At 39.6% G+C, this 15,891-nt stretch overlaps 1 protein-coding gene across 1 annotated transcript; it reads left to right on the top strand.

Moving 5' to 3' along the window:
* The first annotated feature begins 427 nt into the window (after positions 1 to 427).
* p2ry1 (purinergic receptor P2Y1) lies at positions 428 to 4,075 on the top strand. The gene is made up of 2 exons (XM_079353421.1): positions 428 to 819; positions 1,087 to 4,075. The coding sequence occupies exon 2, from the start codon at positions 1,116 to 1,118 to the stop codon at positions 2,175 to 2,177; it is 1,062 nt and encodes a 353-aa protein (XP_079209547.1). The 5' UTR covers positions 428 to 819; positions 1,087 to 1,115; the 3' UTR covers positions 2,178 to 4,075.
* The last annotated feature ends 11,816 nt before the right edge of the window (positions 4,076 to 15,891 follow it).

Here is a 15,891-nt window from a genome sequence, read left to right as displayed (position 1 = left end):
CTTGATGTGGGAAACAAAGATTCATTGTGTATGTGCCTAACTATCTCCCAACTGTCTTAATGAATGACTCCCTACAATTTGCGTTTGACAGCCAGTGTTGAAGAACATTTAAAGCAAAATATGAATGACAGTGAGATACAATGAAATTAGTCCATTATAGCTTTGACCATTTCACATTATATTGATAACAGATGGCTTTCCACTTACATCCTCCATCCAAATTAAACATCACTTTTGGCTGTCTTTATATGTCCATTACTGGCCTAAAAAGGTTCAAACTTACAAAACGGACGTTTTCAATGCATTTGTTACACAAGGGTGCAAAAGGAAATTATGACTTTTAAATGGACTAAAAATGTTAACATCCGTATCTCTAGCCGTGTTCCACCCGTGCATGCAAGTCAGATCTGATCAGTCTTAGTGGGAGGAGGGAGGAACACACAGAGCATGTTTGGAGTCGGGAAGCAGCTCGGTGGTTTTGTGCTGTGCACACCTCCCCTCTCCACAGCGCCGAGAGCCTCCTCTCGCCTGCTTGCGATTCCAGCTCTTCGTGCCAGAGCCTGCAGCTGTCTCCGCCGCGTCCCACTGCTTCTGTTGTGGGAAATCGTAGGCACTGCAAGACGAACCGACGGCGGACTCCTTTCCCCTTGAAGTGTCAGCACAAACCCCAAGGATATCGCAACTTTTAAAACAATTTCCAGTACTGTTTAGAGACTGAATGGAGACACCTGACAGCTCGTAACGCCCCATCCGCGTGTTGACTGAAATTCTTGACACTGTGGAGGCTACAGGAATGTGGAATAAAAGTCACTCTCAGCGGTGAGTGTTGTAATACGTTAATTATTGCTGTGTGTGTGTGCGTCTCTGTGCATGCGTGAATCACTCAATTGTTTGTTGAGCTGTGCGTGGGCGTTTCGCAAAATTAAGTTTGGAGCAGAAATTTAGATTCAGTTCCTGGCTGGGTTTTAAATACAGCCATGCACCAAACTTGACTGTTATGTTCTGTAAAAAAAAAAAAAAAAAATTGCATTTGAGCAGAAATGTTAAGCTGATCATGGTGTGTGTATGCCATTCCCTTTCATGCAGTAAAAGGACCTATCTCCACCCCTGACACCATGACCACAGACCTGAACTTGACCTCCCTGCTGAATGTAACTGATCTGCACAACCACACAAGAGGATGTTCCCTCACCAAGACCGGTTTCCAATTCTACTACCTGCCCACGGTCTACATCATGGTCTTCATCACGGGGCTGGTGGGCAACAGCCTGGCCATCTGGATGTTTGTGTGCCACATGAGACCGTGGAGCAGCATCTCTGTCTACATGTTCAACCTGGCGCTGGCCGACTTCTGCTACGTGCTGTCGCTGCCCTTCCTTATCTTCTATTACTTTAACAAAACCGACTGGATATTTGGGGACATTCTATGCAGACTCCAGCGTTTCATATTCCATGTAAATCTGTATGGGAGTATTTTGTTTCTGACCTGCATCAGTATGCACAGGTACACCGGGGTGGTGCATCCGCTTAAATCTCTGGGCCGACTGAAGAAAAAAAATGCCGTTATTACCAGTGCGTTGGTGTGGGTGGTGGTTATTATAGCCATCTCCCCTATTCTTTATTATTCCAGGACCGGCTTGAAGCGTAATGCAACCACTTGTTATGACACCACCACTGAGGATGAACTACCGGGTTATTTCATCTACAGCATGACTTTGACTGTTTTTGGTTTCTGCATCCCTTTTATTATCATTTTCTGTTGTTACGGTATGATTGTGAAAGCATTAATCTACAATGACATGAACAATGCCCCCTTACGGCAGAAATCCATCCACCTTGTCATCATTGTGCTCGCTGTCTTCGCCGTTTCGTACCTGCCGTTCCACGTGATGAAGAACCTGAACATGAGGGCAAGGCTTTACTTCCAGAGCCCGGACATGTGTGACTTTAACAACCGTGTTTATGCCACCTACCAGGTGACACGGGGCTTAGCCAGCCTCAATAGCTGCGTGGATCCTATTCTTTACTTCCTGGCGGGAGATACGTTCAGGAGGAAGCTCTCACGTGCGACGAAAAAGCCCTCCAAGAAGGGGGACCACGTCCTGCAGTCAAAGAGTGAGGAGACGGCTTTGAACAGCCTGGCTGAGTATGTGGAGAACGGAGAACGCCGACTGTGACAAAAGTCATAGGGTGTGGATCTCTGTTAGCTTTAAAAAAGCATGATGGACTTTGTATTGAATAAATAAATTAATGCACTGTGGGTCTAAAGGCTGTGTGTCAAACAGGATGGACGTTGGTTTTATTGAACTGTAGGACGAATACTCCATATTTAACCCCGTATTATCCATCGCTTGCTTGCAGCCTGTGGATGTTGATAAGATATCGTACTCTATTGTCCCGTACATGTATTGTACTTGTAGATGTCAGAGCAATCACTTGTCATTCTTATTGAGTAGAAAGTGTTGCTTCACTTTGGACACATTATGACCAGGACAGCCAGAGGTAATGGGCTTTAATCTCCTGCTCATCAATTTATTCTGGAAAAATAGGTGCGAGAATAGATTAAATCTTCTCTAAGGACGAGCTGAAGTTTAATCAATAGCTATTTAGAAGGTTCGAGCTTGTGCTTCAGGAAGTGTACCTGGGATGGCTCTTGGAGGAAAAATGAAATGCACTGAACCTGAGATTGCTGCATGGATGTGCCGTACAGACATTGTAATGCACTATGAACGGGGGACTCTGTGCAGAGGGCCACCTATCATTTCTTCCTCTATCTGTAACTGACTGGGATACAAATGTGGTCGCCGAGGTTTTATTTTGACTGCTCTGGGGTTGAGGACTGCGATGGCTTTGTTACCACAATCTTCCTCTGCTTGTTAACCAGTTGTGAACAGAAAAAAAGAGAAGATCAATACTTACAGTATTTTTGTGTAAATGAAACTATGATGAATGTTTTTTTTTAGGTGTTATGTACAGGATGCTGTGATGTGCCAGATTTGCTTGTGTTGTAAACTCGATTTGTTTTTGTCAGTATCACTAATCCAGACCGTTAGTGCATGAGTCTAGTATCAAAAAACACCAGTGACAGCCGGACTAACCAGAGCTGGTTCTAACTACTTGTATTTTTTTGACATAATTGATGAATAACAGACGCTTACACTCTATCGCCTGCTTAGCAACGCCAACGTTACGTTGAAGACTTGTCTGTATGAGATACCTCAAAGTAAATTCTGCACTGTGTCCGTGTTGTGGCAGATAATCATTTCTCTTTTGTGTCATGTCGTCATCACTCTGGAGAATTGATTGTGGAGCTCGCTCTGTAAATATTTTACTCTGGACGGTGTGTTAATGTTTGATGTCAGTACTAAAGCCTTTGTAAATCTGTAAAGTGGTCAGCTGTTGTCAAGAAAAGGAAGTGAATCCCCTGTAGCCTTCTGGATATATGGGGCCATATGTATCTTTGTCAATAAATTTTTGTATTTAAAACATGGCAAACGATGTAATACGACTCATCAAATTATATAACTCTTCTCCACTGTTACCTTCTACTATATAATGTAAGGTTGTTGATACAATATAGTACTGAAAAGTATTACAAACTTGGCAATCAGAAGGAAGTGGTGGTGTTGGTTTGAATTAATAAAAAAAAAAAAGCATTCCTGGTACGTTATGCAATCAAATCCTGGCAAAAAAAAGTCTCACAGATGCGGTTACAACAAGCGTTAGCATCTTTCTTTGGTGAATTATTGCCGGCCACTAGTGTTAAATGTATACCATTATAAGTGTGGCCCATTTGTTGCACTATTCTTGTAAGCAAGTGTTAAGAATCAGCAGGGGGAGTGACTTGTATTACAGAGACAGGACAGTGGATAGAGTTGGAAATCAGGGACAGAGAGAGTCGGGAATGACATGTAGGAAGGGAGTGAACTTCCATGAAAATATGGCACTAGCTAACGCAACAGAGCTAACATTTAGTACTACTATAAAAGCTTTAAGAAGAAATAAGTCATGCTATGTGTATGCCATCTGCTTACTTTTACATGGATGAAAAAAAAACATCAATCAATCTTTATATATATAGTACTAATTTATAACAAATAACTTGAGAGACTTCACTAAAAGCAGGTAAAATACCTTACTCTTTGTAATATTATCTATTACAAAACGGATACGAGGATGCAATCTGTCTATTGCATCCTCTGGTTTTGAGTCACAATCTGCAAAAGTAGTTTGAATGGCTGCCGAATGCTTATTTTCACATACAGCATTTATTATTTGCCAAGCTAGGGAGATGCCAATCAAAATGGTATTGTCCCAGCCCAGAGTTTCAAAGAAACGGTCTGCACAACCAAATGATTTCTATTTGATCTAGGAATTACGAAGAATTATATGCAGTCAAATGTTTGTCATTGCTAAATGAAAACCTAAACTATATAGAAAATATAAGTGTATTTTTACTGAAACCATATTTATCAACACTTTAAGTCTTTGGTATACCACCTGCTCCTTGTGTTCTTATTTAAATGTGTGCACTGTTACGAGTGAACAAACGTTGTTTTTTGAGACTTTAGCCCTCTCGTCCTCTTTCTCCTCCTGCTGTTGACTTTATTTTCCAGCACAGCCAGGAGGAAGTAGTAGGGAGAATGCAGGAATAAAGAGTGGCACCTTTTTTTTCTCCTGGCTTATTCTGAGACAGCTTTTGTGTCCGTCACTAAGGTGCATGGTTATTGATGCAGACAGGGGTGTGAGACTGTCGCCAGGACCCCAGGGCTGCACGCTGGTGTGGGCACAGGAAACCGACCAACCGTCTTCCTCCAAACAGCCCTTGTGAATACAAACGCCTTTTGATTTCCTGCCTTTGAGGCGCCAACTCCATAGCTGGCCTTGGCAAACGTGCGTGTGTATCTATGTGTTTCTGTGTTAAGAGCCTGAAGACAATTGAGACCTTATTCCAGTTTGTTGTTTTAGTCGTTATTTTTTCTGGTTGGCTTTACATATTTTTTTGTGTTATTCTCAAAAAGAGCCATTTAAACGACCCAGAGGAAAATTCAATTGTTTGTCTGTTTGATGGAGGAATGTGTATCCTCTGTGCTCTGTGTACAAGTGATTAGATGAAAGAGAGGCTAGATTAAGGCAGTGCCAAATCTCTAGCCAACACTGGTGCTTTTGAGCCCAAGTGTCAAATCTTAACTTGCAGAAAGTTGGGAGGCTTGCCAGGATCTCCTCCCTCCGTTCTCAGCCACCTTTCACCTCTTTTCTCACACATCCTCCTCTTTTACTTCTGAAGCTAGGGTTAGAAAAGCTTTTTTTTCCCCCTCTGAAATACGCAGAGGAGAACAGAGGGAAGAGTCAAGTGTGAAGAGTAATTGCAGCTGTGAAGAGCACAGTTTGTGTGTGTTTCCCGAGGACACCTTGTTGGCAATAGGAGGCCTGCGGAGTGATCACATTCAGGACCGCTACACTTAAACACTGATCTTTGTTGTTGGAGATTTACACTGCTAGCTAGTGTAAAAACATCAGTCACGAGGGCATCTTTGTGGTTCAGCCTCAAAACGTCTGCTAACCACAATAAAGCCAGATGTCATGAAAATGTCAGCGTGTGATCCTCAGTTATACAAAACACATTGGGCAACTTAATTTGAGTGATGCATAGCGTATTGGAACCATTAAGACCACACAACACAATAAGTTGCTTACATAAAAGCACACGTTGTTTCTGCGTTAAAGTGAATTATTTAATATCCTGCATATTTATGTGTCATGATTGTTTGTAAAACAACGCTTGCTTTTGTTGTTATTTTGCCACCACAAAAGAAAATGGCATTGCAGATTTGTCGACTTCATAGTTTGCATCGAATAAGATACTGTAATTCCAAAGAAGTGACAAAACCAGTTCGACATTTTCCACGCAAAGAAGTTAAGTAAACATGTTGGAAAAATATTTGTTTCAATGTCTCTTGGCTACAGCTCGAACTATTGCTACACTTCAGTATTAACATGTGTTTACTCGCTACGATAAGGCATCTACCTTCTAGCCAAACCCAGCGCCAGAGCCCTCAGGGACCCTTGTTGCACTTATATGGTAATGTCAGACTGCAATGACTGTAATATTTTGGACTTTATTTTGAAAGGCTAGTTCCCACCTGCATCATCTGCAAGATCTGGACCAAACATTGCTGGTCAGGTGAGGAAAGTTAGCACCTAAATGCAATCAAAACACTTTGGAATGTTGATGCACGCCCCAATGCAAAGAACAAACCCTTCTATGTGTGTCTATGAGGTTTTCAGCACACGCCACAGATAAGACTCTACTTTGAAAATAATTGACTTGCCAGCCATTAATCACAGCGAAATGTATTTTGGGCCTATGTGTGTGAGAAGCACGCCTCGCAATGACAGAGTGTAAGCCAGAATTTCCCTCTGGGATAAAAAAGAATGCAAAATACTTTTTTTAATGTATGAAAAAGTAAAAGTTTTGATACATTACACATACATTTTGACTTATTTTTATATTATTCCTTTGATATGGGCAACTGTTCCTCTGGTTGTAAAACAAGCAAGTCTACTAGTTGTATTGCACTTGTCAGGAATAAATGGTTACAGATTCACAACAACACAAAAAGGCAATAAATGCATTGAGTGTATACAATTTTCTTTACATGATGTACCTGCAAGCCACTATCCACAGTAAAACTGCCAAGATAAAATACATGTGTGTGTATATATATATATATATATATATATATATATATATATATATATATATATATATATATGTAGTGTGTATCCTCGCAGCATTACTGATGGACTATCAGAAATACAGATGACCTGAGGTGGGACTGGTTTCAGCTATTGGGCAGTCTTGACGGGCAATATGTGGGCTGGCGCCTCTGGAGGTGGCTTACTTTGACCTCATGAGATGACTTGATCTTCATCATGTCAGAGATATTGAACTTCTGCATGAGCTACTGTGTAAGCAAATAAATGGCTTTGATTTGACACTTGTAAGGACACGTATTAAAAAAAAAAAAAAAAAAAAAAAACCTGTCATGTTCACTGTCGCTGTAAAAGTAGCGTGACGCAACACCTCTAATAAAGTCTCCGACTGGATTTTTAAGTCATGCTAAAGGCTTGGAGCCTTGCCAGGAACAATTCCATGAGATTGGTGTTGTATATAAGATATGACAAGCATTAGACAGGACTGGAAGAACTAGTGGAAGTGGGCATGTGGGAAAGAGAAGGGGCTGTCATATTTCGGCTGTCATAAGGTTCTTGATCAATATCTCTGTAGCCGCTCTTGTCTGGCTCCTTGTCGATTTTCTGCTGCTTCTTGGCGGCACGATCGATCAACTTGAGCTATTGTCCAACAGTGCTGACATCTTCAAACAGGCGTCTTTGATTTCATACATTGGGTTTCTCACAATGAACTGATCCAACCAAAAGGAAAATGTGGAAAGGTGTAAAAGTGCCTTTGCTTGTTTAGTGATAGACCAACATTATTATCATTTAAAATTATGAATCATATTTATCCTGAAGGCATCATGCTATATGTTGTATGTGCAAAAAGGTAATGTTGATACTGTTTTCCATTTGAACAGATAACAGAAGGCACTAAAAGCAATCTCAAACATAGTGCAGACGAGCTGGCTTGTCTGATAAGAGTTATGAGATATGGGCATGTGGCTTTAAAATGTTCTGGGCTTAAATAAAAAGGAGGGCCCACTGCCTGTGGGAAAAATGGACAATTGGAGATAAAGCAAGGTGTGAGAATAAGAAACTGAGGACTACAGCCATACCTAATGTGCTATAGGCATATACAAAAAGGTGCAGGAGAAAGATATAAGGAGCACTAAGCCAGAAAGAAAGAGATGAGCTAAAAATAAAAGGGCACATGAAGGTACTTGTCGGGTTACTGGAGGAAGAGGCGTGCAGAGGGAAAAAATAGATCACAATAGTATAACAGAAAGAATTTGATGAGAAGTTTAAGTCAAACAAACTTTTCCTTAATAACCCAGGTAAGACTTATCACATCAATAGCTGCGCAGGCCTCTGCATGTTCTGCTGCTGTGGCTTTTACTGCAGATCATCTTTCTATTGTCAAACATCTGGAGCTCTTTTCACTTCACCTGAAAGGCGGGAAATCTTTGTTTATATGCCCAAATACACTCTGAAATCAACGTCAAACATAACAAGAAAAAGGGTAATTCATCACATAGCCAAAGGAAAACAGAGCTTTGGGAGTTTCTGGTTAATACTTTCAAGAACTTCTGAAACAGGAGTTGAAAAGAGATGTGTAAAAATAAAAGATGATCTTTATGAGTGAGATTCCTCATTTTGAGCTTCTTCTCTTTCCCTGCAGCCTGTCTGCAAGTTTTAAAACTTGTGCAAAGGGTGATGAGCTATGCACTACTATGAGAGTCCAATGCTTTTATTAGCTAGTAACCTGCCAGTCTGCCCGCTGCCCCACAGCAGGCTTGATGTAAAATGTCCTAAGAGGAAAGTTTATGAACCAGCAGATTACATTCATTGCTCCATTTTCACAGTGAGTGGAGATGGGTGAATATGTGTTAAAAAAAGTGTGAATAAGCTTGTGTGTGAAGGAGAAAGGAAACAAGATATTTGCATCATGTAGAGTGTCATATCTGTACATACAGCAGTGGAAATATTGAACAAACATAACCCTCATGTCCAATCGAATTCAGAGGAAGAGTCATCTATTTTACCCTCACAGGTTCAGTGAATCATGCTGAACCTTCCTCAGTGCTTTGGGTTCATGCAGGTCTGGAGCTGTGTGCAGTGGGAGAGTAGTCTTTGTTTCTGTAACGGATTAAGAGATGAACCTCTACACACCCTGTGCTACAACCTCCCATGCCAACATGCGCATGTTCAGTACTGACTTGAATTGTGTCCATAAAACCACTTTGTGCTTGTTCTGCAGAGATTATGGGCTCTTTATATATCAAGACGATAATAGTTCTGATAAGAAGGTTTTAGGACTTGATTGCAAATGCATCAGAATTTACATGATTGCAGGAAAGACTTTAGCACGTTGCGCCGCAAAAGAATTGATACAATTAAGACATAAAAGCCCCGACATCTTCAAAATGTTCTATATTAAAGCTCCTGTGAAGAATTGTCAGTGTTGATTTTATTGAACAAAGTCATCTTTCCTACTTCATCTTAACACTCAAATGTATCATTCATCACAAATCATTGCCCTTGTAAATACAAAAAAAGAAGAAGCTTCAAGCAGTTAATCCCTTGTCTGGAACCTCGCCATTGATTTCAGACATTAAAACTAACCACCATGCTGATGGTGCTTTTTGCTTTTGTAGGTCATAAAGAGAAATTAATATCAATTTCAGTCTGTAAAGCATCTATAAACTCTTCACAGGAGCTTTAAATTCAATTTGCTTGATATAAGATGCTAAATCAAAGTCTTTCTGTGGTTGTTTTTTGAGTTTGAAAAGGTCTAGTCAAAACTGGCTGTACGGGTGTGCTATGATAAGATTTCACAAACACTCACAGAACCACCTATTCTTATTCAAATTTTGCTAAATGCTGATTGTGATCAGTAGCTGACTGACATCACAGTTCTCCATCTAAGGCTTGCCCTCTTCAAACATGCTTCAAACCCGTTTAAAAAGCCTAGAGCGCAAAAAAGAATTCCAAGAATTCTTTATATGGAGGAACTACATAGCTGAATGGTTACAGCTCACTAACTGCTATGTCATTGCTGTTTAATATGTTGAAGGGATAAACCTCGAGAAACATGTTCATCCACCTGCTTCCTTGCTGTGGAGTGAAAAGGAAGCGAAACAGCTTCAGCTCTCACATTTACCAATAGATGTATGATAAAAGTTGCTCATACAAGGGGGCACCCACAAAGAAATGTGATCAATTATTTATTTTGTACCTTACATACAAATGCAAAGACATGTTTTTACAAGGAAAGAAAACAAAATAAGGATAAATAAATAAGTAAATAAATCCCAGCTCATGGTGACAGCCCCCATCCCACAACAGCCACCCTCCTTTGAATATCCACAGGTGGACAAAATTACAAGAGGTTTTCGGTCGTGTGACATTTTTCACATGTGAGCTATTTTAGATCTCTATCTATCTTTTTATGGGTAGTTGGTATGTTCATTATCTCTGCCATCAAGATCAACGAGGTGATTGACAGCATTCTGCCAAAAAAGCCTTTTATATTATGGGCCGGGGGGGGGGGGGGGGGGGGCTCATCTAGATTGTATGTGATTTGATTTTTTGCCAGTCTTAACACAAAAAGCCACATGAGATCTGATTTTTCCAAATATGATTCAGACCACTTGAGGAGTTGGTTTATAATCCGACTCAATCTGAATGTCTTTAACAAAGTCCAGTTGGATTTGGATCAAGCTTCACATTTAAGAAAAATGTGAAAAAAAAAAAAAACTAGATAGTTTCAGAGGACTGTTTTCTGCTATCTGGGCAGTGGACTAATACAGAGAGGTACAACTGCTGACTGTTTTGCAAAAACAGGAGAAGCCGTGACCTTGAGCAACTAGAACGAAGAGCAGCTGGTGAGAAATATATGAGCAGGACACTAATAAAATATGAATTTGTGTGATTCTGTATTATATGCATTAAATCGAACAAAAACAATTATCAATTGTTTTGTATTTAAAAAGAACACAAAACAGGATATACAGGTGTTTATAACTTAAAGACTATGTATTATGTAAAATACACACTACCATCATTTTCTCACTTTAATATTTGTCCCTTGTTGGTCAACAAACCCCCAGTTGCTTTTAAAATAGTTATACAAATATAAAGATTTAAAGACATTTTGACTTTACTTGTTTTAACAGTTCAGTTGCTTTATAAGGTTAGATATTACACCCAGTTGGAAACGTGTGTATTCATCCGTCCTTGTTAATAGTCCTATAGTAGCTCTTCAATGTTTGTGGGATCAAAATGTTTGATGAAACACTTCATATTCCAGAAAAGAATTTTGTATTTTTTTGTTTATTGTGATGCATGTATAAGAGTCTTGCACACCATCAATTATCACAGATGCAATTGTCAACCAAACCCTGTTATTAGAAAAGTCCATCCTCTCCATCTTCTGTTTACTAAGTCTGTGAGAAAGAGAGGACAAAATAATAATTAAAGAAATGTTAAATGGAAAAAAGAGAAATGCATCCAAATAAAAGTAAGTACCTGTTCTTCTGCAAAGCCTCTCTGAAGCAACACCTCCGCTATTCTGAAGTCTCAGCTCTCTTCCAGCAACACACCTCCAAAACCCCCTATCCACTCACATTCACACAAAGATCAATACATTTGAACACACTGTAATTAAGAGCAGCATTAAGAGCATTTAGAGCAGGTGGTTAAAAAAAAAAGAAGAAAAAAGTCCTTTCCTTTGAATAGGAAAATGCCATGGTATGCATTGTAAGCAGGTTAATGTTAGCACACTGTTAACTTCATATTGAACATAAATTGACACAGAATGACCGATATCTTAACACACTTACATCTGAATAAGCAGCAAGTATGTTATTCTTATTTTCTCCAGTCCTTGACTAAAACAACTTTACATGCAAGACCGTCCCAAGACTGCGACAACAGTACAGCTGGTGCTTCTCACACATTGTAGACATTTAAAGAGAATTGATTTCTGTTGTATTTGTGTAAAATTTTGCACTAGCTCCAGTATCAAAAAAATAAATAAAAAATTCTCATAAATCGTTAACTCTGAAAACAATCTGATCAGTCTCATACATTTTAGAAAGAAGATTGCACATCGATTTTGAAGAATTGTATATATTGAAATTTGTTAAAAAATTGTTAACACAGGGAAAGTAAACATTAACAGGTTAACATAACATTTGTTTCGAATAGTTTAATACTAGGTTTTGGTAGGGACAGATTTGGGGAGAGGAAAAACAGTCTGAAAATACAATAATACAATTTGTTTCCATAGTCTGTGTGTCTACTGTGTGTTAGAGAATGAGCATCCCCTAGACGCCATTCATTCCTGTAACACTGTCGAGACACAGGAGTAAGTTCAAAGAATAGATGGGGTTTTATTTTATCTAAAAATAGAAAACCAAATTATAAGAACTAGGCATATAAAATACGTCAATTTAATATAACTTTAAATCAAGATAATGAAATGAATTAGGATACCTGAAATCAGTGCAGAACCTTATACCTCCATCCTTTGGTATGGGTAGAACTGGGTTACAACACTCGCTCTTTAAAGCCTTGATGATCCCCAGGGACAGCATCAGGTCAACCTCCCTCCTCAGTGAGGCCAGCAGCCGCTCAGGGATTTTTAATTTTCGCACCTCTCATCTTTGCACCTTCTCTCACAACAATGTCATGCTCAACAATATTTGTTATCCAGGGATTTTCATGGAAAAATGTTGAATTACAGAAAGATCTTACCTGAAGCAGTTTGCCATCTGAGATCATGGTCTACCAATTCACTAGAGAGTTAAGTATTGTTTATCCACTTCTTCATCGTCGTTTGAGTGGCGAAAAAGAGTCATGTGACAGAGCCTTCGGTGGAAGTCTCTGTCAAAACAAACCAGCGTGTACTGATTAACAGAAGAATAAAAAGATTTGTAAGTTACACTCGTCACTTATGATGTCCAACTCGGCTTCCTGCTCCTTCTCCTTTGCTTCTTGGAAAAGAGACACAAACTTCCTATATACCAGTGTCTAAACACTCCCAGAGTACAGCAAGGCCCTAAGCATGGTTCTATTGGCTTCAATGTATTGCATTTTAATAGAACATGCACGATGGATGTGGCAGAAAGCATCATGGCGGACAGAGGTTAAGAGTCTGCAGTCAGAGCCAGTTACACTTTTGTTGACAATAAATAACACTTTCAGGTCCAACAGACTTTGAAAACACATTCAAAATGGCAAACAATTACTCTGTGCACAGCAAAAGCTTTTTTTATGTCCCTGACCTTTCTACACCATAGATCAGAGAAGGCCAGTCTGAAAAGGTCTGACATTAAACTGAATAGTTGTATTCCATCCTAGAAGAGTCTCCTGCCTTAAAAAAACGGAAAGTCAAACGTTATCACTTACAAGTTAAAAGCAAAGTCATCTATGTTTGACCTTCAAGTCTTTAAACTCAAGAAAAGGGCTTAATAATTCCTTTATGATATAACAGTGTTGAAAACTGTAATGTAAAGCGGTGATAGAAAATCTCTTTTAAAACTAACACATGGGGCTAATTGGCATTTAAGTTTGCCTTTGAAACTGTGATTAGGCTTCTTCAAAGTTAACCACTTCAAAGTTCTGTTTTAATTCTTTGCCACCATTTTTTTTCATCGCGTTTCCCCTCCCTGCTGTATGTGAGCACTGCAGGTTCCAGCACACTTTCACATCATTCTTACACTCTGTTACCTCATGTGTTAAACTTCCTATATCTGGATCATGAGTGTCAATGATTCACCAAGTATATGACTGTGGTATCACAAATCTTGTCCTTGTGTTAGAGCTGTGTTTTCCTTCTTCAGGATTCACCAAATGTGCTTAGCAGGTGACTATCTGGTGTTAAGGTGTTTTATTGCTGCCGTCCTGTTGGTTTGGATGTGTTCAACGAGCCATAATGTATCAGCTAAAAACTTTTTCTTTCCCTGTTAAAAACAAAGATATGATACATATTTTCTTACACGTCTGTATCTTCAAAGTGATCCATATTTTTATTTTTATTGCGCACACACACACACACACTGCATATGCACACATACCTCCATTATCTATTCGCAGAGAGAGAGAGAGAGAGAGAGAGAGAGAGAAAGATTATCATTTGTAGTGTGCACTCTCTCCTCAAGAAAGTAGCTGACCAAACGTTCTACTCTCGAAAAAACTGCTGCACTTACACCTACACACATCTAGCGAGTCAGTTAATCAAAGAAAGACCCCAAAACAGCCTGACAAAGATACTAATTTATATCTCTTACAGCCAACACTTACTTTGTGTTACTAATTTCACTTTCGACCTATCCCTCTCAACATTAAATTTCAAATCCCCTTCTCCGACCTCCTCTGGTGTTTAGTCGCTCCCTCTCCAGACACCTCCCCTTCCTACTTCTTCTTTGCTTTTTTCTCTTCCCCTCCAGCCTTGTTGTTTAGATTCTATTATCCTGTGCTGCTTGGCTGCCTCACCCTATTAATCCTAGCAGTTCAGTGTGTGTGTGTGCGTGCACATGTGCAAGTGTGTGTCTGTGTGTGTGCGTGCATGTCTTTCTGGATGTCTGTGTAAGCTGTAAGTGGTACCAGCAGTGTGAGAGTGTATTGGATACTGAATGGCAGCAAATGATAAATGGTCATGGGTAGGTGCAGTGAAAAATGGCAACACACGAGGACACGTACGCCAACACACACTTAAACACACTGCCACACAAACAGTTTCCCTGCACAGGTGTCCAGTTTATAAATTGTCTAGTCGGGTTTGACAGTCTTGACAAAAAAAAAAAAAACTGAGAGAGTGAGGTTGTGTCTCTGTCAGTGGGCTGTGTCAGGGAGGGAAGTGAAATGAGGACGTAGGTAAAACGAAGAGGAAATAACGTGCTTTGACAGGAGATATGGATCATTAAAGAGGAATACTATAATTCACTGTTGTGAAACTGCGGTTGTGAACAAAACTCAGGTTGAAACATCTGCAAAAGCACAAATTTGACAGTTCAGCGAAAAATGTATCAAACTACACTTTTCTTTTGACTTATTAAAGGTTTTGTTACACTCTATAGCTGTATAGTTTTACACAACTTTTGTTCCCTCTATATGGGATTCTGCTCTGCACTAAAGTGTGTTTGTGTGTGCGCGTGCGTGTGTGTCTGTAAGGTGATCCACTTGTCCTGAATTCCCTGCTAAACTTAGCCAAGTGGCTGTGGTCATGATTGAGCGGTCATCAGCATGATTCACTGACTTGGTCTTGGCTGTGTACCTTCAACTGTCTTCAGGAAGCGGCAGGCCGGAATACCTGTTGCTACATCGTGCTGAACCTACCAATCAAATGAATATCGATCCGGGTGAGGACAATCGCCAGTGTGTGCACAAAGCTGGGGCTCCAAGGCTTTATAGGCTGACAGTAGGGTTAAGGTCAAATGCAGTCTGCAGAAGATACATTTTAAACTGAGTCAACTTTGGCCCTGCATCTGTGTCTACTCTGTGTTTCTGAATTGTTTTTAATAGCCCTTCAAAATAGATTAATATGTGCTCTAAAAGGGGAAACTGAACTAAGTGTCCACCTGTCTGTAATCCCTTAATCCCTTATCTTTATTGTACAATACAGAACTACAATACTTTCTTTCACAGAATGAAATGTAACACAAAGAGGAAGATGACTGGTTTGATTAGTAAAACGTATGCTGTATGAATTACGTGACTATTGAAATTTGCATTTTTAAAGTATATGAAATCACATCCGGTTAACAAATATGCTGTGGGAGGTCTGCTGGCAAAATCTTACCTTGGTTGTAAGTACAGAATTTAGGCATGTCATTTCAGACCTATTTATTCCACTGGTGATCATTGGTCAAGTATTTTTTTACAGACCAGATCATGAACAGATATGTATTTGACATCTTCAAATCCCATTCAGACATTGTATTTTCAGTATTGTAGCTACATTGTCAAAGGAAGTCACTATTCTTTTACAGACTTGAAGGGGATGTCGGTGTGAAAAGCCTTTGAAAAGCTGCTCAATGGACATTTATTCAGAATGATTTAATTAAACTGTAATGTCCAGAGTTGAACAATGAACTTCCATGAATAACTTTTAAATAGAATTTTGGAAGTCTAAAAACCAGAACAGAACATTTGATGAGAAGATTGCTACATGTCTCTTTTCTATTCATCATAGGAAGCTAAGACAAC

The sequence above is a fragment of the Symphodus melops genome (assembly GCF_947650265.1).
Source record: "Symphodus melops genome assembly, chromosome: 10".
Taxonomy (NCBI): Eukaryota; Metazoa; Chordata; class Actinopteri; order Labriformes; family Labridae; genus Symphodus; species Symphodus melops.
The sequence above is the reverse complement of the archived record's forward strand: the minus strand, read 5'-3'. Positions and strand labels throughout refer to the sequence as shown.

Excerpts from the sequence above, each read along its gene's own strand:
- p2ry1 (XM_079353421.1), top strand. The coding sequence starts at position 1,116 with ATGACCACAGACCTGAACTTGACCTCCCTGCTGAATGTAACTGATCTG.